Source organism: Psittacula echo, assembly GCF_963264785.1.
Source record: "Psittacula echo genome assembly, chromosome: 7".
NCBI classification, from domain to species: Eukaryota; Metazoa; Chordata; class Aves; order Psittaciformes; family Psittacidae; genus Psittacula; species Psittacula echo.
In genome coordinates, this window is record NC_137740.1 from 13,508,943 (window position 1) to 13,536,304 (window position 27,362).

The 27,362-nt window shown below is 39.9% G+C and overlaps 1 protein-coding gene across 1 annotated transcript in view; it reads left to right on the forward strand.

Moving 5' to 3' along the window:
• Positions 1 to 20,023, forward strand: part of ST6GALNAC5 (ST6 N-acetylgalactosaminide alpha-2,6-sialyltransferase 5) — a gene marked incomplete at both ends in the record, with an annotated part of 71,793 nt that extends 51,770 nt beyond the window's left edge. Inside the window, 3 exons of the mRNA XM_080623362.1 lie at positions 6,786 to 7,195; positions 12,486 to 12,593; positions 19,792 to 20,023. Of these exons, the coding sequence (XP_080479488.1) occupies positions 6,786 to 7,195; positions 12,486 to 12,593; positions 19,792 to 20,023 (750 nt within the window). The remainder of the gene's footprint in view (positions 1 to 6,785; positions 7,196 to 12,485; positions 12,594 to 19,791) is intronic.
• Between the last annotated feature and the right edge of the window lie 7,339 nt (positions 20,024 to 27,362).

Consider the following 27,362-nt stretch of genomic DNA (forward strand, 5'->3'; position numbering starts at 1 on the left):
TCTAAATCTTAGCTTTATATGTGCTGACAATTTGCAAGGTTGCACCTTATATTCACTTCAGGTGGCTTAGGGGAAAACATCAGCACCTGTAATCATGCTTCCAAATAAGAAGAGAAATGTGCTTCATATACTGAAAGTTATCTTGTTGTTCAGTCTCGTGTGCTGCTGCTGCTGCTTGTATTTTATATAACTAGAAAGGGCTCAGTTTCTGTAGGTGGTCAATGTCCTGTAACCAAACTCATGCCTTTTCTTTCCAGTGAGAGGAGCCATATTTTAATTAATCTAATGGAAGCTTTGACTAGCAGGCAGTTCCCTGAAAAAGATTTAATGTGCCGGAAAACACTCCACACAAGCAGAAGACTCTTCAGTGACTAATGTGCTTAACAGTACTTTTTCTAAGAAAATTATCCCAGTGAAAGCTTTATGGAGTACATTTGTTTTTCTATTTTTCTTTTCATAATACAGCCTCATGTTTTGAAATTGAATTAGACATGTCTAAGGGCCTTTTTAAAATAGAATGATTGTACTTTTATTACAGGTTTTGCAGATGCCCATCAGTATAGTATCATGGAAAACAAAAACACTCCATTCCTTGGAGGAATAAAGCCTAGGGTGCTGTGATCACTACTGTAATGAATGCATTTGCTGAAGGTTGGTTATTTCACTGTTTCTACTTATCATATATCTGAAGGCAGAGTCCAGTTATATAATTAACTCTGAAGAATCAATGGGAAATGAAGATGCTAATGTTTCCATAACATTTGCATATGCAAGCTCCACAGCCCAAGAAACAGAGAGAAGTAATAAGAAATTCATTTGTTTTATCTTTTATCTTGTTAAACAGACATGCATTTATCTTTATGAACAGACTTGCCAGGCCTTTTTTGAATTGCAAAGTTTTGTTGCAAATGCTTGTTATTTAGATTTGCATGAAACAATGTTGGGCAAGTGGTATCTCCTACCCTTTCTGTTTACTTGTGTGGTATCAGCCACTAGGATATAGTTTTCAAGACAGTCAATGCTTTTAGTTCAGTGATAATGCAGTTTGTTTTCATGGCAGATGCTCTAACATTCCAAATGTCTAGTTCAACAAAAATTATAAATGTGTTTGCTCAGAGGATTTTTCTCCCCCCTCTTTAAGAGGTCTCTGTATCTGCTAGCATAAGGGTTAAAGAATAAAAATGCACAAAGCTTGAAGGGGAAATCTGAGGTGACATGCAGAGTGTAGAAATTAAGCTACACTCTGCATCTGAACATACATGTGAAAATGTCAAAGCAAAATCATCTCTTAGATCAGAACTTGGCACCACAAAATCAAAACTCCCAGAGACTTGAAAAGGGTATGTACCAGAGCAAGTTGTAGTTGGTTGAAGTTCAAAATTCTCTTCACACGTTAAGTGTTTCAGTCTGGTTTTTTGTTCCAGCTTTTTATATACAGAAGTGTTACCTAAAATGTCCCGCTATGCATCTGAATGATTTTTTACTGTTCAGAGACTAGTTTGAGAGCATCATTTCATAGTGCGTCAGGTAGATGGGACTTGAAAAATAGCAAAGCAAACTCTTTGTGCTTGTATGCATTTTCATTTTTAGTTGTTTTCATATTTTTATGAAACATCAAAATATTACAAAGCAAAAATAATCAGGGATCTTGCATTATTTTCACAGGATCGTGTCTCTCAGAGTACTTGCACTGTAGAAATCACTACTGCAGTGCAGTGCAGTACAGTGCAGTGCAGCTGTACTTCACTAACAAGACAGGTTGAGCCCCACAGCTGCTGTGTTGACTTACAGAAAGGAAGTTACTCCGCAAGTGTGAGAATTCAGGGTTTCTATTCTACTTTAAGGTGATTGTTAGGAATTTCTCAAAAAAAGCAGATTTGGCCTTTATAATTGTCAGTCTTCTAGTGAAAACATTAAGGAAGGAGGCAATCAGATAGAAACAATATGTATAGCTTGCTTATGAGGGATGGATGTAATGGATAGAGAAGCTTTATACTTGGAGCAGTGCTGAGTGACAGAGGCTCACAAGAGCTGGAGCAGCCACTTGTTACTTGCCAGCAATGGGCTGGGGATGCCTGGAGCTCCTGCAGCGGCTGGGGTGCCCATTGTGAGAGGGAGATTGTCCTCAAAGCCTCCGGGAGAAGAAAACTGGGAAGGAGGAACCAGCCTAGTGGGGCAGTGGTCCCAAGCCAGCAGCTTGTAAGAAACCTCAAAGCAGCTTAAAGCTGCAAGTAAAAAGTTAGAACTGAAGCTGCCAGGGAAAAATACTGTATTACTGGAAATGCATTAATTACTCAGTGTTGTTGCCAGTGGCTGATGACCCAGGAGTCAAGAACAAGCCATAAGTAAGTCTCGAATGCTTAGTTAAAGGTCATTCATCCGAAAGGAATTTGGATATTCTTTAACTTTTCTCAGTCTCTCTTGCTCTTTCACAATATATTTATTTTGAAGTCATCTGTAGTTTTTGCAGACGTATCTATGAGGAATGCTGGTGTTCATGAACTGACAGGTAGACTGACAGGTAGACTTTTTCTGCTGAACTCTGTAGTGAGCTGTTCTTCACTGCAGAAGATCTCAGGTTTGTTCTTGGTTGGTTGGTTGGTTGTTGTTTGGTGTTTTTTTCCCAAGATAAAATACTCTATTCTTTATACTACTGATAATGGAGTGATCTGAACCCAGGGGTCTTGAAAGTAGGTCATTAAGTACTCTGTATAGGAAAAAATGTATTTGCGAGGAAGGAATTGTCTTGTTTTCTATATCTTCTTTAAGATAAAAGACTTCTATAAGGGAAAAAAAATAATTTGATTGCATCACAGAGAAAATAATTATATCTAGGAGTAACATATTTTGAATCAGGAATAACATTTTTCCATTGATTTTTTTTTTGAGCTATAAAGTGTCTGAAAGTAACATTCTTCTATCATTGAACAACATGGATTTGAAAGTCAATAACAGAGCAGATTGCCTCAAATTGGAATATACAGAAACAATTGTGGCATTGTTTTTTGTTTCTGTTTGTTTGTTGGTTGGTATTAAACAAATCAGAGGTATGTGATATAGCAGCAGTACTTCCCAGGCTATAATCTATGTAACTGAAACTTACCAGGAATTAGTTTGGCCTATGCTACTTACAGTGGTGCAAGGTTACACTCATTTGCTACAGGGTTAAGGTGCTATTATGGGGTTTACCAGCAAGGTTCACCTGCTCCCTTCATTCCCTTGGGATAGCCCATCTATCCCAGAAAAGCAGCAGCTGATTTTGCCATCTTCCAGGTTTCTCATGCTGTGAGCTTGCTGTCCTGTGCCCTCTCTTCTCCCTCTCCCTGTATGTATTTTTAGGTGACTGGAACTGAGAGGTAATTTGGGCAATTTATGTGGTAAATTCTTGGCTTGTTCACTGTCTCAGTGCCCTCAGTGTTGATATGACTGCCCTGTGTTGCCCAAATAGCTACATGCACTGCCATGTTGTGCAAGGTGCTGTACGTGTGGTTCAGGTACATATGGAACTGTGGCTGCTTACTGACAGTGGGTATGACTTGAGTGTCAGCAGCTTTTACATGCTCGATATGCTGCATTTCAAGGTAATTAATACAGATGCCATAAAACTCACCTGTCTCTCACCCTATCCCTTTTCTGGTCATTTTGAAGCAAGGCTCATGAAACAAGAGTTGCATCTCCTACCTAAAATGTCACTTGTATGTCATGGGTTTGTTTTTTTTTTTTTTTTGTTTGCCTTTTTTCCCAAACATCACTGTAATAATTACTGTAACAGAGCTTTCTGTGGAGCTAATGTTCTTCTGGCTTAATGGCCCCTGGTTATTCTCAGGCCATCAACTTTTCCCAGCTGGTCATCAATCCCAAAGAACTGCCTTGTGCCTCCATTATTATTGCTTAAGTAGATGACATTTCTAGTGCAACTGCTGCCTCCCAATGAGATGATATTACAGCCAATAGCTTTTCCCCCCCTTGCTTTCAATATTGTCAAAGCATTATAAACAGCTGGTAAGAGACTGTTGTGGCTGTTGGCTGTGAATTCATCTGACAGTTTTTAGGTGTGAGTTTTGTAGACTTCAACTGAAAGCATCTGAGTGAGGTGACTGAAAATGACTTGCCCAGAGCAGCTACATGGGCTCACCCACCATGCATCATTCAAGTAGCAGGGCAATACCTGAATGTCTCAGTCTAAAGACTTTTTCCCAGAAGAAACTGCTTTCAAACAAGATCTGGGACAGGTGGTTTGGGGGGTGTTAATGTTTATCATTTAGCAAATGTTGACATCTCCTCACTCACCCTCCCTCCCCAAGTTTCCACAGCTCCACTGATGGTGGCCCTTGTTTTCTAACAACTGATAGATTCTCTGGCAGACTTTTAAAAGAAAAGAGTAAGTCATAGCTCAGTAGGCCAGAAACCAGCAGAGATTGTTTAGGTGAAAATGTCTTGCTATGTGGATATTCAAACCATGTGAGTTAATATTGGTGCTGACTACATTTCCTTTAACCTCATTAGCACTTCATCTTGCTTTCCGAAGCATGATGGTGGAGCAGCTAGTTCACCTTAGAGCTTTTGCTTGGTAATTCATCAAACTGGCAGATGAAAGCTTAAAGGAAAATGCATGTAAATACTGCATTAGGAACCTTGGCTCACAAAGGCATGAACATTTCTACCCATATCATTAGCTCAGGATTATAATCCATGTATGTGAAAGAAATGGGACTTTGTTAACAGTTTGGGGAAGATGGAGATACAAAGCTTACTGGTTGTATCATTACACAGATTCTCTCTTTAACTAAAAAGCATTTAATCATTCGTTAGCTATTCTCACAGAAGAAAGGCTCAGACTACAACCACTTATTACCTTCAAAATTAAAACCAAGTTACTTAAGTAACATATCCCCTTCAAATACTGGGGGCCAAAGCATTTTGGAATGGAAGTCTGAGATAATCTCAAACCTATGCTATGTCTTCTTTTCAGCTTTAGAGTTGTAAGCTGTGCCTCACTGCACACTGATGTAGTTATTTGATTCCGATATACATGTGGTTGATACTAAGTGTAATTGTATGTCACCATAATGTCCCCTCATTGCTAATAAACCCACCAAGTAAGTTTACACCTGGAGGTATGCTAGCCGTGTTTATAATAGCATGAACAACAAGCTGCCATGGAGACCACAGGGTTTGATCCTGAGGTGTTGAGGCCCTTGTTGTAAAAGATGGGCTTAGGTTGCTAGCGCTCTTCAGAGCAATGAATACTGTCACTTCCTTGGTACACTTGATCTACTTGGTATTACAGGATCAGGCCAGTGCCACAGTGCAGGAGACAACTGCTCTCCACATGTTGTGTGCCTGATTTGGAGCCTCTGGAATTAAACCAACCTGTTACTCACTAGGAGGGTATTGGAATGCCATTCTTTATGGTTAGCAATGAAAAGAAATTTCTGATGGACATCCTTAGGGAAGAAGATCAGTAGATCCAAATGGCCTTCCAAGGAAGCTCAGACTGGTGAGCAACCAGAGTTCAGGTCTGCCAGTTTTGGTTTTGGGGTTGTTTGTTTCACTTGTTTGTTTTTTCAAAGAAAGGAGAAGACACGCACTATGTATGTTCTGTAATATGTTACTGGTCTTAAATACTGCAAGATACAGTTTCCTGGAAGGCTACCTTCTTAAATAGTCTTTACCTCCCAGTTTATTGTATTCTTGTTACAAAGTAGCAGTTCGAGGATAACCCGTTGCTCCTTTTTAGTTCTCATGCTGAGCAGCAGATTCAGTTTCATACTTATCTTACTTATATCTGTTTTGGTGGTATACTTCAGTAATATGATTTACCATGCATTTTCATTTTCATGAAAGCTTGTTTTACTCTCTTGATTCCATTAGGTCAGCCATTCACTGATCAGGCACCTCCTTGTTCCATTTTACTGTGTAACTTTTAAACATGACCTGACAAGCTAGAAAAAGTTCAGTGCACTAACTCACTGTCATGTAAAATATACACAGACAGTAATGACCAGCTCTGACTGTTGAAACACAGAGGCACAAGAACACTTGTTCTATAGCAACTTGGAAATAGAATGGAAGGATTGGACCAAGCTGTAGCTCTCTTCCCATAGCAAAATTCCCTGGCCCCAAGGCTGAAAAGCTATTAACACCTGTGCTTATGAGAACTTAAAATTGATTATGTCCTGCAAAAGACTGAAAGGGAAGAATCAAAAATGCTCTAATTATAGCTCATTTATGGCAAGTGGAAGTACAGTCCTGGCAGCCAAGAACAGTATAGAAGCTGCTGTGAATACTCTATATGAAGCAGCAGTGGAAAGGAGGATTTAAACAGTGGACTTGGATATAAGGAAGTTTTTTACTGTGAGGGTGGTGAGGCACTGGAATGGGTTGCCCAGGGAAGTTGGGAATGCTCATCCCTGGCGGTGTTCAAGGCCAGGTTGGACAGAGCCTTGGGTGACATGGTTCAGTGTGGGGTGTCCCTGCCCATGGCAGGGGGTTGGAACTAGATGATCTTAAGGTCCTTTCCAACCCTAACTATTCTATGATTCTGTGATTCTATGACTTGAACCCACAGAGGAAGTTTAAGGGCTGTAGACCTACACAACATTTTCCCCATCTACAAAATGTGCAGATAATGTGTCCCCAGTTATTTGGGAAAACTGCTGGCAGAGAGTCATATAAAGTGCTCTGAGATATTTGCTGTAAAATATGCCATGTACATGTAAAACATAGTTGTCGTGAGTGGAAAGATGTCTACAGCTAATTTTGAAGTATGTATGTCTTTGCAGCCTTTAAAAATGCACTGCAAGAGCTGTGCATTGGTAACCAGCTCTGGACACCTTCTGGGAAGTAAACAAGGTGACAGAATCGACGAGACAGAGTGTGTAATACGAATGAATGATGCACCTACTCGAGGTTATGGAAAAGATGTTGGAAACAAAACGAGCCTTCGAGTCATTGCACATTCCAGTATTCAGAGGATTTTGCGAAATCGCAACGAACTCTTAAATATGAGCCACGGTGCCGTGTTTATCTTCTGGGGTCCTAGCAGCTACATGAGGAGAGATGGTAAAGGCTTGGTGTATAACAACCTGCAGCTGATGAATCAGATACTTCCTCAATTAAAAGCATATATGATTTCTCGCCACAAGATGCTTCAATTTGATGACCTTTTTAAACAGGAAACTGGGAAAGACAGGTGAGAACTTACGTGGATACATTTGGGGGATGTTTATACAGCAGTAAAATAACATAGTTTATATATATACCAATTTCAGATCTGCTCAGAGGGACCATCACACCCATTAAATCCTCTGCCTCATGAGTTGTAATATTATATGACATGCCAAATAACATCACTTGTAACATAAGTAAAAAATATGCATCAAAATAATTTGTATGGAATATTGCCTCATCAACTTTGAATACCAGAATCTGGATGTTCTGTTTACAGAGCCAAGGAGGCAGGAGCTGTTTAAGTCTCACTTTCGGGTAATACACCTGAAAGGTTTTTTTTACTGATTCTGAAAAATCAGAATGGATAGGTTATGTTTTCTTATAGAGGAAATGTCACTATTCAGTAAATTATGATAGCTGTTTATTGAATTTAAGCATTCTTGGAACATTGCAGCTGTAAAGCTGCTTGTAAAACAAATAAACATTAGTTATACATTAGGTGTTTCAAACCAGTTCATCTTATATTTCCAACTGGGAAAAGGAAAGTTATTACGATAGTTACATCTTTATAAGACTGTTTATGACTTGTAGGCAGATCTTCAAATCAAATTTTAGTAAGTGACCCACTGCAGGACGTGAGCATTTTCACATACAATGTCTGAAAATGGACATTTAAAGCAAAGACTTCCTAGCAAGAAATAAATCTATTTTTAATGAACTTCTATTTTTTACTTATTAAATATACTGCTATAAAAGTGGAACAGGGTCCCCACCACTTAAGTACAAATGAAGAGGTAGGTTTATTGTGCAGTAATTCACGGTGAGATTTTCTAGCTTCACAAATACTATACATACGCACCAAAGTGTGTGGCAGGGAGGACTCAAGAGCACAGACTGTGTTTTCTGGATTGCACAACAAAGGCAGAACCAGTGTTAAAGGAAGCTTTTGTATCCTCTTAGCTGACGGTGACTGTATCTTTGCTTGGCTTTTGCTGCCTTTGTCATACCCCCTCAGTTTGCTTGCAGAGCTCTGTTCAGTTATAGTGGATCAAACTATGCATCTAAGTTCTTGACTGATTCACAGTAACTTGGTCAGTTTCTTACCATTAAAGATCCTTTTCATCTTCAAAACACTGCTTGTGGGTCTCTGCCAGAGACTGCCTCTGTCAGAACTAGAAGGAGGGATACTAAGGGGAGATACCCTGCCAGTTCCGATGTATTACGGTCTTTCTCAGGTTTGTTCACCTAAAGTACAGTGATGGAAAAAGGTGAATTAAGCATTTAAACCCTTCAAGAACAGTGCAAAGGATTAGCTATTTGTATACCCACTGTTTGCAAAGGCACGTAAGTTAAGAAAGTTGTAGTCGCACTGTATCATGGCCCACCATCAGCCCTAAGGGTCAGATCCTTTACACAAGGAGTGCATACTGCCAACTCCTTTCCTGGATTACTCTTCCAGGGTAAGACCACTTGCAGTTCCCAGTTTTGAGGAACAAGTTACCTCCTCTGCTTCAGTCTGGTCAGTTCTGCAAGAGACAGCCACAGTCCCATTCCTTTCCTGACACTTTCTGGGCAAGCTCCTCTTTCTGGGTCACCCATCCGGAGCAAGAGGCCTACAGCTGTGCATGTGATGAAAGCATTTCTCTTTCTGCACAGGCACCAGGCTCAGTCTTGGCTTCTGAAATACTCTCAAGGCATTTGAGACATTAATGGCATTATAACGAGTTTATAGCAGACTCAGTCATGGGCACCCTATACTCCCAGTGTGAATCAAGGGCACATGAACACTAGCAAAATTCAGCTGCATTAACAGGTCCTGTTGCTTTTAAGAAATCACAGGCTCTGCTGTGTACGAACTGCTCCTTTAGAGGGCACATACAGCATACTTGAAGGACTAAGAAGATTAAAACAGGAGATGAAAATAAATGAATAGGCAGTACAGCAAAAGAGAGGGAAGATGAAAAGAAACACGGGTAGGAAGGAATTAGTAAGGGGAGAAAATTTATGTAGCTGTGGGGGCAGGAGCAGAACATTGTACAGCCCAGAACGCTGCTTGCTGTTCCCTGTGAGGCTTCTGCTGAGCTCTTGACATTAGTGCCTGCAAAAAACAAAGGAGGGAAAGAGAAGCCTTATTACAAGGTTGCAATAATCATTCATTTCTGTCTTGAGAATAATGAGAATAAAGGTAATTGGATGTATTGTGCTTTTCAAAAAAAACCACCTGATTTTGAAATGAAGGGAAACCTTCAGAAAACACTGCCACTTAAATTGTTTGGTGAATGACAAAGGCTGCAGAGCAATATACTTGGTATTATAAAGTACCTGTACTTCAAAATAACTTTATAATTGAATAAGGGTACATTAAGAAAATATGATTCAGAACCAATATTACAGTAATTAGATAAAGGAAGCATAAATGAAATAACTGCAGGAAGAGTATTTCCGTAGAGATTATAAATGAGATTTTGGTGGAGCAGAAAGGCCTTTAATTGTAATTTAGTGTGCACTACAGAATTATCAGCACAGTGTGTTAGTTCAGGATATAAAAGAATATCTGATAATTTCCCCTAATAAGCACATGACAGTTCTTCATATTCTTCCATTACAGCTGATTAGGTATAAAAACAGTATTCTTTTGTTGGACTCTTGTTCAGGTCTATGAAAAGGCAAGACACTAACCCTGTGTCTGTATTGCTGTCCTACAGACATGGTATTTAAAGAGGCTAGAGTGATACTTGAGTAAGTTTTAAATTTTATTTCATTTTTTAGCTTTTAAGCTAGTTTATTTAAATTCAGTTACTCTCCTATTTACTGAAAACATTAAATTACAACATAAGTGTGTGTAAGCAAAAAGAAAACTAATCCGGCAGGCAGCCTAGCTGGGTTGCCTGACCTGTGTAAAGCACAGCCACTTTGGTCATGGTCTAGATATAATTGCTCCCTTGGCTTTGGAATGTAAAGTCTTAGACAGCTAAAACAGTGGCCTTGTGCAAGGTACTCCAAAGTACTCTTAGCCTGACCATGTTCCTGATTTACCTAGCAATTCACAGGCTCAGGAACTCTCCAGTGGCAAGAAAGCAGTTGGGTTTTTTTAGGCTTTTCCCTATCTCTCCCTTTCCTAATAATTTTGAGCCAAAAATTATTTACTGGTTTCACTGTATTGTTTCAGTGCCTGAAGGCCTCTGCTGAGCTTATGACCCAGCTATGACAATGTGACAAATTGCACTGCCAGCCCCAAGCTTAAGTGCAAATTCAGAAAATAAATAAGGCTCCATAATTGGAACTAATGAGATGCTTAAATCATGTTATTCTCCAAATGCTAGCTTGGCCTGAAAGTCTATATGTCAGGAGCAATAAAAATATACATTTCAGGTGTTCACACACTGTCAGATGCCCAACAAAGGACAGGACAAACTACACAGGCTCTCCAGCATCCTTCAGACAACTTTTGGTTAAAGAGTTTCCATATGTTTACAAGTACCTTTTAAGCAACAGGTATTGATACTACCACTTGGGGTTTTTTTTCTTTGTAATAGTCTAACTCACTGAGGAAACTGGGAACCTTCGTATAAGGCATTCCTTAATCTGACAGTGCCCAAAACACCTCCCTCCTACTGCCCTTAGGTGACCTACTTGGAACCAACTTGTTCAGCATTAGCTTAGGAAGCTGCTTTCGTACTGAATTACTCGTTAGTGATCACTGGCACTTGCTCACAGTAGCTGTTGTGGCTTCAAGCCCCTGCTTCCAGGATTGTGGTGCATTCTGCTGTCACTGTAAAAGATGGCCCTAGACTGAGGTCAAGACCTGGGATTCCTGGGTGACTGCTCTGATGAGAGTTCTTTGCTATGCCTTTTTTGGGGGGCTCACAAAACTTCACAGGTGTCAGGCAGATATAGGTGTAGTAGAATGGGGTTAATGTACATTCCATGTCAGTACAATGAGATACAGCGCACAAGCAATCCATGAGCCTGCGCTTGCTCTCGTGGTGCCTCAGATTCAGCAAGAGATGAAAGGACAGCCAGTCACTGTGACAGGCTGCCATCAGGAATCTGAGGCCTTTCTCGCTCACAGATGACACCAGCTTGAACTTCTTCCTGAAGGACTTCTTTAGCTGAATGAGGAGCCATTAGGGAGGCCAGTTGTCTCCTTTAACAACATTTGAAGAGAGACCTTTGAATGAACTTGTTTTTTGTGGAGCAAATACCCAACTTTATGTGCCTCCATTTCTAAGAGAGGTGCCCGACTCGGTCTTTCAGGGCTGCCCCTAAACATGCCTTTACAACACCTTTAAGATGTGCTTCTCTCTGGCATTGCCTTGACCCTCCTGTTACAAGACTGCCAACATTCCCCCAGCACAGGGACAGTGCAGGAACTTAACATACGACCAGGACTTTCAGTGTATGTGCCATGCAACCAGTAACCATTACAGTACCCAGCTCTTGCACACTAAACAGCAATGACTGGCAAATGCTAGGAAGACCAAACATTACTGTTGCCATTTTGCAGATCAGAACCTGTGCTACAGCAGTTTAAGCAGAGCTTCTAAATCTCTTGCATCTGTGAGCAGTTACATGGAGATCTCTCCTATTTTGCATAAATAATGCTGGGATCAGTTGTGCTTCTTTTAAAGATTTCTCCCATCTTGCAGAGAAAGCCAGGAAAGGAGCTGCCTTAGAGGGCTCCCTTGCAGCAGTCACTCATATTCAAAGGGCCCCCCAGACAGGGAGGGAATCTCTGGGCAGGTTCACTCCCAAGCTGGCTAAGGGACAGGCATAGCAGCTAACTAAGAGTTCTCTGCCAGCAGTCACAGTGAGGTTCTGGGAGCTTCTAGAAATCATGGACAGGGTAAGAGGAAAGAGGCTTAGACCAGGCACTTGAGGCTCAATCTTGCTCCAGCAGACACACTCCTCTGCATGCTGTGGGAGGCAGCATTTTAAGCAGCCCTCTTTACCCCTCATGATGCATCTTCCTGAGCACTTAGTATGTGATTATAGACGTGTATACATTACTAGCAGAAGATTATAAATATAGCATATGGAGATTCAGTCACTTACAGTAAACTTAACAAAAGGTCAGCTAAATATTAACATTGCTGTGCCCAAAATGAATTACAGCAAGGACAGTTTCTGCATAGATTAGTCTGCTGACAGAAAACACTAGCAAAAGCCTTAAAAGGTGCACAAGCAAAGTAGTCTTGGTTGCCCAATTTTCATAACCTTTCACAAGAATAAACTAAAATGCCCAGAAATTGCTTCAGATATATCACGAATTATTTGTCAGCCTAGAAACTTAATTATGTTTTTGCTTTCAGGAAGATATCCAACACTTGGCTTAGCACGGGCTGGTTCACAATGTCTATCGCATTAGAGCTCTGTGACAGGATAAATGTTTATGGCATGGTGCCACCGGATTTCTGCAGGTAGGAATTATTTTGGAACCATTATTAGCCAACAAGGTTGAATGCTACAGATAAATATCTGAATCTTTTAATTTTTTTTCTCTGCAACATCTTCAGCCCTCTTAAAGCAATTAATTAACACGTCCAAAGATCTGATTCCGAAGACAACAAACAGCATTTAATTATGTTATATAAAATATTTTAAAATGTTGTTTGTAGTGTGGGAGAGTTAATCCATCTTGCTAGTTTCGTTTAGTCTCTGAATATTTATCAGCTAAAAGTAATGCAATAATTGGCATGAAATTAGTCTGAACATTACTTTTGTTTTTAAAGTTTTCCTCCAGCTAACAGAGGAACAGAGATCTCACAGTGACTAGTTTCTAAATTGAACTTTCTGTGCAGCTCAATTAAAATTGTTGTATCTGTCACATAAATCCCAATCTTCCAGTCAGCTAGCTTCCTAAATAATCCCCACCAAAGAAAACCAAAACTAAAAACCAAACAGGATTTGGACCTACACAGAACAGATGATCAGTCCTGTAATCACCCATTTTGGGCATTCAGGGCATGGGCTGCAAGTGGTAGAAGCAGCAGCACACAAATTCTGCCAGTGGGAGCTGGGCTTAAATCACTACACCCTTTCAGGCTGTTCATGAACTAACAGCTTGGGTACATTTTATGGATACATTGTGCCTCCAGACATATTTGGCACTTGGACGCAAGGTGCTGGTTAAGGTTTCCCGCTACGGATCAGTGATAACAGGGAAACAGTCTTCAGGATTTCAGCTATGGGACCAAAATCACGTTTAGCCACATGATGCAAAGTCCTGATCTAGTATAAATTCATACAGATTTTTTTTACATCAACAATCTTTATGCTGACTTAACTATCACCTGTCCATCCATTCCTAGGCCTGGCACTTTCGGCTTTCAGAAAAATGTACTTGTGTAGCCACACCTTGTCCTAATCCCGTCTGCACTGTTTGGTGACCAGCTACGCACACAGAGCTGGTACTGGCAGTCTGGAACAATGGCATCAGTGCAATGCTTTGTCAACTGCTCATGAATCCCTTTTACTAAGAATTACTTGTTTTAATTTTCTGTTGCAAATAGAGTGATCTCACTGAGGTCTGGTCCATTGACTAATTCAAGATGCTTTCCAGGGGCAAGGGGAGCAAGGCTGCAGTGACAGGTTAGCTCATCTGTCAGAGAACATGACTTCTTTGACTTCCTTCTGAGCACTGAAAGGATCATTCAGGAATCTGCATTTGTCCTGGGCACACAGCAGAAATCCCTGAAGAAATTACACTATAAAATGTCAACACTAAATACCACTTTGTGAGAATTTCTACAAATTATAACAGAACACTAATGATAAATGCTGTGATGTACTGCCAGATTTCATTATGAATTCTCCAAGGAAAATAACAAACTAGATCAGATATTCCAGACAACATAAATACCTTCCACAGCACAGCATTTCAGTTCTCCTGTCACTGCAGTTGGCCAAGACACACTTCTTCAGTTTCTGTAAGTGGCTGGTCTGTCTTACTTCAGAAGTATCCCAGTGGCACATGGAAGTAATTCTTGAATAAACTGATGATCTGAAAATGCAGAAGACTGCAATTCACTGCAAAGTTCAATACTAACTTTTCAGGTAAAGTTAGAGACCATATGAAAGGCTTTCATATAGCTGATACATTTTATTTTAGGATACATCCTAAAATAAAATGGATATAATACTAAATTATAACACAAAAAAGGCTGTACTCAATCCTGCCACTGATAGCTGTAATAATGCTTACAGCCTGCATAAAAACATCCAAACATAAAGGTACACTCACCCTTTTTACAAAAGGGAAATGGTCATTTCTTAATGAAAAGAATATAAAGTGTCTTTACTTCAGGTTTATTTGCCATGTGATGAAGAGGAAAACTGCAGTTGCCATGCCTGGAAGAAGCTATCCATGAAGATCTACAAAAGGAATCTCTTGCCATAAATACAGTTAACCTTCTTAGTTTGCTCTTCAGCCACTCATTAGGAAGTTAAACAGTGCTTCCTTTCAAAGAAATAACACAACAAAATAGAATAGTAGAAAGAAAGAAATGTTTTGTAATTTTAAGCCACATTTCCTGGTTTTCAGTCAGACAAAATATAAACCTACCATGAAAAAAAAACAAAACAAAAACTAACCAAACAAACCCCCAAACAACAAACCCCACCCTATTTCTCATGTGTGTGCACAAGATGGTATACGTACTTCAGTTGCTGTGCAACAAAAGAGTCACTAAGATTAAAATAAACCCAAGCCTCTTTTCTCTATTCATAGTTAGTATCTCCAAATTTAAACTGCAGCAGTACCCATTATTTTTTAAGTATTAATTTGTGGAGTAAGTAATGAGTGTGGGTGATCACTGTCATGGAACTCCATTAGTATCACATCTATAACGTGAAGGACATCTCAAAGGTACCGTGAATATCATACTGTTGATTCTGCTACACATTATTAGCTTAAGATCATTAACCAAATTGCTTCCCACCCATGCAGGGAAATTAGCCTGGTGAAGGAGTCTGGAGTAGAGACTAAAAGATTTGTCAATATTAATTGCAACAATGTTTTTTAGGTTCATTTCTATTTACTTTCACTGGACATTTATTTTTATAGCTGAACTGGAATTGGTGACTTGATCATTATAAATTTTTAGTACTTTACAAGCAAAGCTATATGTTACTTTGGATCCCTTTATTTTGCTACAGATTTATGCTGTAGTAAGGGTTAATGGCTTTGATACTGCTCTCATGCTGTTAAATACATCTGATTTGCACATTTTAGAGTAAGATGAAACCTTGTGCTTCCTTGCACATTGCAAAGATTTTGGAGAGCATGTGCACCTCTCACAAGAAAGACAAGCCATCCTGATATATTTTTTTCCAGTGCTCAATCCTAGCCTTTGCTGGAGCAAACTAACATCCCAGAGAGGAAGTATTTCCCTTTTTGAGTTCCCTTTAGGAGCCTGCTGTATGGAGGATTTTCCTCTTGCCTCCCTAAGAAAGCAGCTAGATGGTGGTGCACAGAACTAAAGCAGCTAGATGGTGGTGCACAGATTGCACCACCATTCCTGAAGACACTTCAGTGCTGCTGCTGTTCTTTGTGGTGGCTCTGCAGCATCGGCAGTATGTGGGAAGGACAGAAGGACACAGACAAGCCTTAATGCAGCTTGTAGTAACTCCAGCACTGGAGTATCTGTAGCAGCAAGAGGCTGATTCCTTGCAGGTATCTCTGGCTACTCATGCACACAAGGAAGACTTGAAGTGTTAGTGAGAAAAGCTCTCTTTAACCCCCCTCCTCTTCATGGGCCTTTTTGAACTACCAGAAACTTAAAGCTCAATTCTAAGCCTTATTTTAACTAATATGAATAATTTTTGCTCCAATTATGGAACCAGATCATTTTCCTGTAAGAATCCTCATTTGACTGCCAGGCCATTTCCCATCTGTGATAATTTGCCTGAAAATTGGCATTTGAAATCCTTTAATTTATTCCTTTGGGTACAGCTTTTAAATCTAGTGTTTTCTTACCTCCCCCTCTCCTCTTTCAGTTGCTTTAAATCAAATGCAAAGAAGCAGTTGTTGCTAGTTTACGTTTCCTGGGGCTTAATGGAAGAAGGGATGTTCACAGGACTGTAAACTGCGTGGGAGACAGTCATGCCCTTTCGTCCATATGCCTGAATCTCACTTCATTACCTTAATAACAAAATGCATAATTGGTTTGGCAAACAGGCTCTTCCAGAGCTCAAAGAGATGGGATCCTAGGAATAGAAGGAAAAAAATATCCAGAAAGCTTCATAGTCCTGGCATAGCACCTTGCCTATCACTCAACATATTAATGACCCTTTATTCACCCTTCAAAATACAAATTATTTTACAAAGCATACATACAGCTTCAGTGGGTTGATTCATAATATCTCTTCCCCTGTAAAAGAAGATGTTGACCAAAATGTGATATGGGATGCCCTTGCTTTTCTGCCTTGTTTCTTATGAGGCAAACACTGTTTGCTGTATTTTCAGCTTTCACTGTGGGTGGATACCATCTGTGGGAAAATGTGCACTGAAGTGGCAAACAGTAGAAGACTGACACTGGTTACAAGCGCTTAGGCGGTTGCTGTGCTGGCAGGCTGTTAGGCAGGAAGTACAGCGTATTTTACAGAGGAACTTTCCTAGATTCTCCCAGCTGTGATATTAATATGCATGCAAAGTCTGACAAAATACTGATTAATGTCCAGTATCAGTCAGTGATAAAACAGCATCTGTTTTAACGTTAATAAATGAGGTGGCAAGCAATTTCCGTATAGAAATTACTCATGCATTTCATTTGCTGGTGACACAAGCTAATTGCAAAGTTAGAAGATAACACAGTACAGTTAATTTGGGTTATGGTGTAGCTACTCAAGCCAGAGTTCAAATGCAAACCTTACTAGCATGCAGTCTGGTGGAATCCAGAACTCCCACGAAAGGAGAAAGACTTCACACAAGACATCCTAAGTAAGTATCCAGTTGCCTTTCAGAGTTCCTAAATCCAAAATACGACATTTAGAATTTAGCCTCAAAGCCTTGGTCAGCTGCAGAGTAGGCTTGGAGAGCTACTCTAAAGCTACCAGCATTTTAATTTTTGCATTGAATTCACATCCAGTTCAGCCAGCAGACCTGCATGCAAGCCTTGACAGCAGCCAGCAGGGGATGCCTGAACCCCACAGGGTGCTGAAACTATGCTCCCCTGCCTCTCTCCTACCAGGCCCTGTGCAGCAGTTGGCTCTGGATTGTTTCTAATGAGCCATTGCACAAAACCCGGTGACCCATTATACAGCCTGGAGCTAAGACCTTAGGACACTCTGGTGCTAGCTTCAGAGCCTTTGATGCAATGTAGAATCCCTGTCTTCAAAAGGGAACCCATTGCTAAAATATCCACTGGTAGAATACTAGTAACCTAAGAGCGAAAGCACTTACTGGGAGGCTTCAAAATGTTTCTTCAAAGAGGCAACAAAAGAGTACAACCCTAAGTAAATACTAAGTTACCACAGTGATGGAGAAGCAAGAGGATCACTGTCAAGCCTTCTCTCCTTCCTCTGTTTCATTCACCAGCACCCTGTACCTGTATGCTCTGGGTTTTGTGTGGAGGAAAAAGAAAATGACCCGACTTTCCACCAATTGCTAATTTCAGTTATAGCAAAGGAATAGGGAAGAGACGTACAGCAACTGATTTTCTGCAAACCCAACTCAGGCCTTCATAACAAAAAGAGTTGGGGTGAGGAGACAGACGGAGGAGGATCCTGGCCAAATCTACTGCAGTGCTGGGCTTTTTCCCACTGTGACTGCATTTGTTCAGAGTCCGATTTCAACTTCACTAATCCTAATGTTAAAGCAGTTCATTTACCCAGAGCAACACAGGTTTACCCTCAAGAACACAAGAGTAAAATCCAGCCTCAGTGCAGAGAGGAAGAGCAGTCTAAATGAGAGGCAGAGGCCTGTGCATTTAGTACATTAAAATGTGTCCTGTTAGACTTAACAGTAACCATAAAAATAATTCATTTAAGAGATTATAATAAGAGGTCCAATTTATCAAAAAAGTCTGTAAAAATTAATTGAAGATTGAGATCTAATAGTTGTATCTTTAAAAAAAGTATTAGATTTCTATATGAAGGGTTATTTTTTCCATTACAAATATGTTTTCTGTAGGTGAGGTATTGAAGGATTTCTTCTCACTCTTATGTATTCCAGTAGGAATGTATATAGTAAATTTAGAATCCATCTTATTCTAGAAGTGTAATTTTATTGTTATTCTGTATGATTGATCACTGTGTTGTGTTGCTGGGAAGCTAGATTGATTGAATTAAAACATTAATCTATGGTACAAATGGAAAGCAGCAGCAGTATTGTACATTACCAGTGCACATACTATATGGATAATGGTAAAATAAGAAAAATTAGAGAATTGTCTAGGTGACAGAATTACACAGTAAAAATAATGACCAGGACAAAATACTGACAGGTTGTAGATGCATTCAATTGAAAGTGAGCTTAAATATTACCTCTTCAAAATGAAAATAATCAACTCTATATTAGAGCTGACAGCCCAGAATCTGCATGAGATTTCTTGCTCTGTACTAGGGTCCTATTTAGCTCAGGCTTTAACACAGAGCAGTTCCAAGACTTCACTAAATGGTAATATTTGGATTTATTTTTCTGCCACTACAAAATAGTTTGTTGATAGGAGCTGTGGAGATCGGTACAGTTGGGTTAATTCTGTCTGGGACATCTCTGAATTTATGATAGAAGGTTGTATGAGTTCTTGTCAGCTCAAAATGCCTGTGCTCAAAGTAAAAACAGAATGAGTACAGTTTAACATAGAGAGTAAAACAAAAGGAGAATGAATCACTGGCTTATTTTAACACAGATGTGCCTTTTACAGAACATAACATCAAAACATTGAGGTTAGAACTGCTAAAATGAACTTCATCCTAAATATCTAATTGGTCTTCAGCATATCCTGTGTGTCACCACAGGAGTACACATTTCCTGCTGGTTAATGCCAATGGACTCACAGAGTCAGAAGGATACTATGGCAGAACAGTTTTAATTTTTGCTTAGATACATGAAAGTTGCCATTGTAAAATCAGAAAGAACTTATTTGTGCATCAGATGTATGATTATAAAACCAGCAACAGCAGACTGTATCACTGACCTAGCATGCATATGCACTCAGCAACGTGCCCTCAGAACCTTGTGTACCATGCTGGGAATGCTCTGAGCTGATGTGACACACATAACCACTTCCCTCTGTATCTCTCTCTTCCCCTTCTTCCCTAGCCCAGTAAACACCTCTGCAAGGCTTTTTACAAATCACAATCTAGATATAAATGTCTTTTAAGCACTTTGCTTCAAATTTCAGAGTAACACAGCCCTGCAGCACTCTCCCTTGGTTCTGAGCTATTGCTGTCCTTTAACTGGGAGGAGGCGATTAAAGGAGAGTAATAGAAAGAGCAAAGAAAACACCTCTGCCGTATTCTGATGTATTAAATATGCAAAACCAATGCAACCACCTAGAAATTTGGTTTAACTGGGAGAAAAAGTGGATTTAAGCCCATCAGTTTATTAAAGGTAGCATCTTTTCAATCAGTGAAAAAGAACATCTCGGTCTTCCATCTATTTTCTTTCTTCCACAGGGATCCTAATCATCTTTCAGTACCTTATCATTATTATGAACCTCTGGGACCTGACGAATGCACAATGTACATGTCACACGAGCGGGGACGGAAGGGCAGCCATCACCGTTTCATCACAGAGAAACGAGTGTTTGAGAACTGGGCACGGACATTCAATATTCACTTTTTCCAACCAGACTGGAAGCCAGAACCACTCACTGTAAACCACCCTGAGATTAAACCGGTGGTCTGAGGGGCGAATGCACAAGACCACAACCGCAGTCACCTTCTCTATCAGCCTTTGGGGTGTTGGACCTCCTAGAATGGCAAGGCAACCTCTGGGAGAAGGGTGCCGGGATTTGGAGTTGATCACTGCAACAACCACAGTCAGGAAGTTATGATGAAGGAGCAGAGCATACCAAGAGTACTTTCTGTTGAGCTGTGTGTTAATCCCGTACATAGCCTTTTTTGGCCATCTGACTTCCTGTATGTGTACATGATTTGTGATAAACAACTTGAGCATCATTACAGATGGTTACATCATTATGGTTTTTTAAAGTACAATGCCACTGAATTTTCATAGTGAAAACTTACAGTATTTATTTAAAGGAGGTTTTTATGCAACCTAGGCCAGTATTTTTCTAATTCACAGTTAGGTGGCTGTTTATCTTTCAAATCCAAAATTAATATTGCTGATGATTTGAAAGGCCTAGCTTTTTGTTTATAAAATTTGTTTGAAAAATACAGTTCTATATAGCATGTAATTAATATCTGATCTGCAAATGTTGCATTTCTTTTTTAAAAAATGGGGCTCTATTCCAGTGTAAAGCCTTTAACAACAAGAATGGTCCCATGTGCAGATCTAGCTAACTCTGCATACTGACGTCCTATGTTAATAAGAAAACGGTAGTGAAAATTCTGTTTGATATTAATGTGCATTTGCTGCTGTGCTATGAAGCTGCTGTTTTTTAATTAGGGGTGGGAGGAAGGAGGGCAAAATTTATCCAAAAAGATCACTGGTTATAGCAGCATGCTTTTCAGTGAAGGCTAAGGCTGGAGGGGTTGTGTTCTTTTTTGCCTCTTGTAGCACTGCAAGAGGCTGAGGAAACAACCTTCCTGAGGGAACAGACTACAAAACAGGAAACACCATGACCAAATCTCTGCAATCAAGACGTTAAACTACCAGGTTCTACAATACCAGCCACACTAGCAAAAAGAAAATATTACAACACTGCAGCTGCAAACTTCCTGGCATTCCAATGGTTCCAAGATCTGCACTGACCTCCGAGATCCTGGATCATGTTCAAGATGGGATGTGAAAAGAGTTTCACAAGTACAAAACTGTCCCTGTGAAAAAAGCAAAGTTACACTTGGCAGTTTCTTCATGAAGTACTTGTGCATGGCAAGCCACAGGACAGACAATGCGAGTGCTGTAAGCGGAGCCTCACAGTGTGAATTACTGGGTTACATTACTTCTTGTGAATAAAGAAGATTCAGTTACGCTATTATTTTTCCTTTTGCCTCAAAAACATTCAATCTCTAATTTCTTCAAAGTAATCAGTAGGAGTTAGCTATTGCATGAAACATTATACCTCAGGTGACAAAAAGTGTCTCTCATTAGACAACTACTAAAGCTAGAACAAAAATACCTTGAAATGTGTAAATCCAAGAAGCTGAACCTTAGAGGTAACTGGGACCAAACTCACTATCATTTAAACCCACTTATAACGCATGGTCTTCCCAAAACTGGACAGCAGTAGCTGCAGCTACCCTATAGATACCCCGATTCTCTGGGGACAAAGTGAACTGCCCTGTCAGGGGCAAAAAGTGCTACTCCTGTAACACTGCCTGGAGGGGAAAGGCAGGCCTGCAAAAGCCACTCTCCTTGCTGCAGCTCTCCACACTATCAAAAAGCAAGAAACTAAACCTTACTTTGCCTTAAAAGCTGTCTTTTGGTGTTCTTCCTGGTACACCCCTCTCAGCATACAAACTGAGCACAAAGCTGTACTATTGCCAATTGCTTGTAACCTGGCTCTTGTCAGCTGGTGTTTAACTCTCCCTCTTACACTGATGTTTTATTCCTTCCACTTGATTTCACAACATTCTGCAAAAACCAGAATGGATTTTCAACTAATGGTAAGTTGAACATCCCTTTCAGCATGCGTACTGGGGCGTGCAACCAGCATAGATTGCTCAAACTGATGAACTCTTGTCAAACTGATTTACAGATCATTTCTAATGTGACTGCAAAGAGATCGTACAAATCATAGTAGGTGCTCTGATGCCACTACCCTTTTGTTATTAGTGATGTAATAATAAAAAGACCTTGCCATTCTAAAATAGAGCTCTTATTTTTCCATTAATGAAGGGCCACAGGATGTGTATGCTAAATGTTTTGTTACATTATTTTTAAAACAAAATCATTTTAATATAGATTATACCGATCTACTTTCAGTATTCAGTAGAAACATGGGGACTTGCCAGGCTCTGTTGTGCTCCACATGCTTGTTTTCTGTCTGAAACACCAGTCAATACCAAGTAGAGCAGATGAAGCATGAAGAAGGTGAAGAAGAAACATGGGATAAACTGACAATAAATATCCTAACTTCTAATAGAGCAACTCTAAGGAGGGTAATTATTCCTTCTTCAGTTTTTGTTAATAACAACTGTGTTCTTGTTACCCATACACACATCCAGTCTTTTAAGTAAAACAACCCCACAACTCACTTCAGCCTTGACCCGGCAACCTCCTCAAGTCTCAGCAAGTTCCCCCTTCTAATTACAAGTATAAAAGAGTATTTTCTAAGAGTAAGTCACGACGTGTATATGAAACTCACTGCAAAATGAATCTGATGAAGCAAAGGAGACATCAAGTTTTAAATAGGATTGATCACACAGACTTATATGGAATATAAACAGCTTTTAAAGTGCTGCAATTTTAATTTACAAATTAGTGATGTATTTTTCTGTAAAAGCACGGTTTTTGAACCACAGCGTATACTGCTACATTTCAGCCCAAACTAAGGTTTTATAGCCGAGTTATAAACTAAACAGATTTATGATAGAAAATGCTGCCAGACCAGAGATAAACAGTACAAACTCGGCACTGCTTCCATTCCCTGACCTATGCTGTCATCTTATACTCTTCACTATAATTTGATCGATTCATGATCTTCATCACACATCATTTCACATGTTAAAAACTGTTGCAAAACTGTGTTTACAGACATCAGCAATTTCAAGATCTACGTTACTTTAGTTCTGAACTCTGTGCATACCTTACGCTTTTATGCTTGGCTTCACCAGAGTAGCTCTTTTTCATCTCAAAGAAATGCTGTGATATGTACAACTGGAATTGAGAATGGTAAAGTATTTCTGCAAGTAAGAACAGAAAATCCAACTGCTGCTGTCTGTCATTTTGGCACAATGGTTGCAAGATGCTCAGCTACCAGCATTATGGTACAAAGCAAAACCACGATTCACTTTGAGAGAACCTTCCATCCAAAGTGTTAAAGCACCTCAAAAAGACAAGTTAATACTGTTTATTCCTGGGTAAGGAACCCATGAGAAGGGGAGGTTATGAAACTTGCAAAGACCAAGTTGCAGCCTTAGAACTGGCTCTAGCCAGTAGAATACATGATGGCAATTTCACCTATTGCATATTACATACGTGTGAGCAGGAGTGAAAATGGATCAAATTTTGCAGGAGGTGCTTACCTGGGTCTTGCCCTGCAGCACTTCTCAGGCAAACTTCAGAGCAAATTAAGTGATTTTTACCTGAAATAGCTCTTAATGAGGCAAAGACACAATCATCTAAAAACAGCAGGAAAAACATTGTGGGGGTGTGATGAGGAATATCTAATGAGTAAGGAATAAAATGTGGTTTGTGTGTCGAGCCCTATTCCCCTGGAATATGAAGACCAAAGTCCGTCTGGAGCTGGAGTGAAAAGCTGTGGTGCAGGAGCAATGCCTGTCCTGCAGAAACTCCAGTGTTCTATAAATCAACCACAGGTGCCATATAAACTCCTTGAAAAATTCTGGTAATCACCTCTCACTAATGAAAGTTTATTTGATGCAAGGAGATGCAATTCTTAGCTCAATTAAAAACAGCTTCGGGATAAAAAAAAAATCATCCAGAGTTAAAAGTGAAAGAAAACTTATAAAACATCAAAACATAGTGCAGAGGAGAAAACCTCACAGGTATCAGTACTTAACTTTCCTGGTACCCCAGTTAACACTAATCACTTCTGAGTTTCCAGCTGCCTACTGCAAAAGCACACCCTGCCCATCACATGTATAAGATTTTATAAGGAGAAAAGAGAAGAAAAATATTTAAGGACAATCCTTTAAAAAAATTTAAAAAGGAAATACAGAAGGACAAGAGTCTTAAGGTTGTGAGAAATTTCTCTGTACTGAAGCAGAAAAGTATAAAACTCAAAGGATGTTTTGTAAAATGGCTTTGCTTATGCTAAATACCACTAAAACCATTTGATTGTTAAATGTTTTCTACACTGAAAATCACAACAAAGCCCGAAATGTCAAATGAAACCCTTTTACCACCGTGTGGATGGAGTTTCAGTATCACAGTGGAGACAAAGATTGTGACTTTTATGACAGCTGCCTGTAGAACAGGCTCCATGGCAAATGCAGACGTGCAGAAACAGGCCATAAACCAGCATCTCCTTCCTTTCTGTGGAAGGAAAGCACTCAGCTCTCACAGGACATGCTCTTGCACTGCCAGCAGAAAAGGGAGACACTTCATGTTGTCTGCTGCTGATCACCAGATCAAGCCAGAGAAACCACTCAGCAGATGATCAACTTACAGTGTCCTTGTTCACTGTGGAGTGCTTTGACTGGGAGTTGTCAGGAAGAAAGACAAGACAGGAAGCTACACAAGACAAGTCAAGAACCACAGACAAACAGATGAAAAACTGTAACAAAGACCAGAATCAGCAGTCATAAAGAAGATACACTGGCTAAGATGTAATGCAGCTTTGGTAATAAAAGCCATGCCCTGCAAATCTATTTAGATTTCTTCAAGTTCCCTCAAGCAAGTGGACAAGAAGATCCACTTGGAGTTCCACAGCTACTTTTGCAAGGTGTCTCTTAAAAGAATTCCAAAGAAATGACAGTACCATGTGATAAAAGAGGAGATCCTCACCTATGCAACCCATCTGAACATCTGAAATAAGGCTAAGAAGATACATCATCAGCTTAAGGTGACAGGCAGAATTCCACCAGAGAATGTCACAATACATCTTCTCTGCTTTTCTATACTCTCCCCTTGACATCTGCCACAGGTCACTCCTAGACACAGGATACAGCAGCTAGACCCTACATAAACAGATACATAAAATACATGGGGGGACAAAAAAAATGTACAATGAACATCAGCTCACACACTAGAGCCAGTTACAGCCCTGCCACACTCAACATGCAAGGCAGCCACAAGATCTAACAACATTCCCATTTTACTGAAAGCCATGTCAAAGCATCCAGCTCAGAGAGCAAGACTGTAACCTTTCCAACAGCCAAGGAAAGTCATCATAGTAACTTGGCTACTCAGAACAAGTTTAACTCCAGTAGATGCCCAGTGACACCTAATCCTTCACACAACCCAGACAGCTGTTAAGATAACATCAGTAGCTTTTAGGACACTAGATACTTCCTGATGTATAGGAGGACACAGGAAATAAAGCACATTTAGCAAGGTATAAGGTTTTAGTACTTTGCTGACATCACTTGGCTATCAGATCAGTTGGAGCCTGTTAGGGTGCAGACATACAGCATGATGCAAGTCTGCTAACAGCAAACTGAAGGAAATTCTGAAGGGAACCATTTGGTGTGGTTTAAGGCAAGAGCTCAGGTGAGGTTTATGTTTTAACAAAAAAGGCAAAATAAGTGAGCAAGGATGTGCTTCCCCCCAGTGCATCCTTGCTGTAACCAGGCTGCACACAACGCCAAAATGGAAAGAGGTTACTGGTATTCAGTGGGACTATTTGTTTGTGTTGGACAAAACTGGAACACTTCCCATACAGTGTTATTTTTAATATGGCTGTACATCTTTAGTCAAGCATTGCATGAAACACTAAAAAAGCTACCTCGTCACTCAGCTGCAAATGAGATTGCAAGAGATGGAACAGCTATACAAAAATGAGCAACAAAAGCACAGGCAGAAATCCTATACAAACAAGAAGACTTCAAAGGTAGGGACAAATGCAGGGAAGGGGACATAAATGATTTGTACAGAACACAAACACACATTGCAATGATACACTGATGTCCCCATTTGTCATTCCATTTGCACTATAAAGACTGAGGGGGGTAAGGGGACCCTAAAATCATCACAATCTGAGTCATGATATTTTGAGCCACAAACTTAACCTGCACAGGAAAACCAGTACAGAAAAATTAACTTAACAAAAACCAAACAGCTCTATCTAATTCTTAGTGACACTCTTCACTGGTAAATATCAAAGCATTTGATGAAGGAAATAAGCACCATTGTAGCAGAACAGGATATAAGGACAAAGCCTAAGCTTTAAATGCTCACTGCAAGCAAAACCAGTGGATTGAGTCATGCATTTAATACATGACAGCATGCTTCCAGTCAGTCCTGGGGCAGGCAAGAAAGGAAATGCAACTGCTATTTCAAATTAGTCAGCAGTGACATAGGAACTAGCAAGACATGCCATGAATCACCCAAATAAACCAGAGCCCAGTGGCCTGGTCTCTGCAGAGCTGTCATCAGAGCAATGTAGTGGTCAGCAGTGTAAAAAAAACCTGCTTCAAAAGAAATAGCAACTAAGCTGGAGCTTTGCCAGCACTGCTGTGACACTCGAAACAGTCTGCTCCTGCTATAGCTTATTCTGGTCAATGGATTGCTCTAAGTGATGCCACCGAAGTAACTTCTGCTGATACACTTCACATCTTTATTCAGCCTGCTGGCCAGAGCAGCAAACCTGGCTCAGTTTTGGACAAGGCTTCAGTGTTCTTTGTGCATATACATTAAAGGAAAAAAAAAAAAAGTTCTTAATATTTGCGTGGGGAAGAAGACATGGCACAAACATCAATAGACATACGTCTTCATAAACTTTAAACCAAAACCTTAAACGCTATCAATTTAATCACTAAATCAGGCAGAAATCCTCATTAAGGGAGAAAAAGTAACTCATTTTAAAGAACTTGCAAGTGAAATTAGTGCTATGAAATGCTGATTTCAGTGTTAGCCTGCCTATACAAGTTTCCATCATAAAGCACCCACACTTTCGAGATGCATTTCCCCACAGCATATTATTTTTAAAAGCTCACACAAAGAGGAAAAGCAGAAAGAACGGTAGAGTGCACACAGCAGAGGATATCTTCCAAGAGAAATACATTTCTCTTGTGGGTTTTTGTTTTGGGTTTTAAATTTGCCTTTCATAACTTAAAAAAGGCAAAACTTATTATGCTCATTATTGTACAGAAGTGTTGAAGTGAATGTTGAAAAGTTTCTGTGGCACATGCAATCAATTTGTAGAATACTGGAAAGAAACTTCTGCAGGACAGCCACTGCAACTAAGCCACAACTTTCCACTCCATCAGCACTGCCT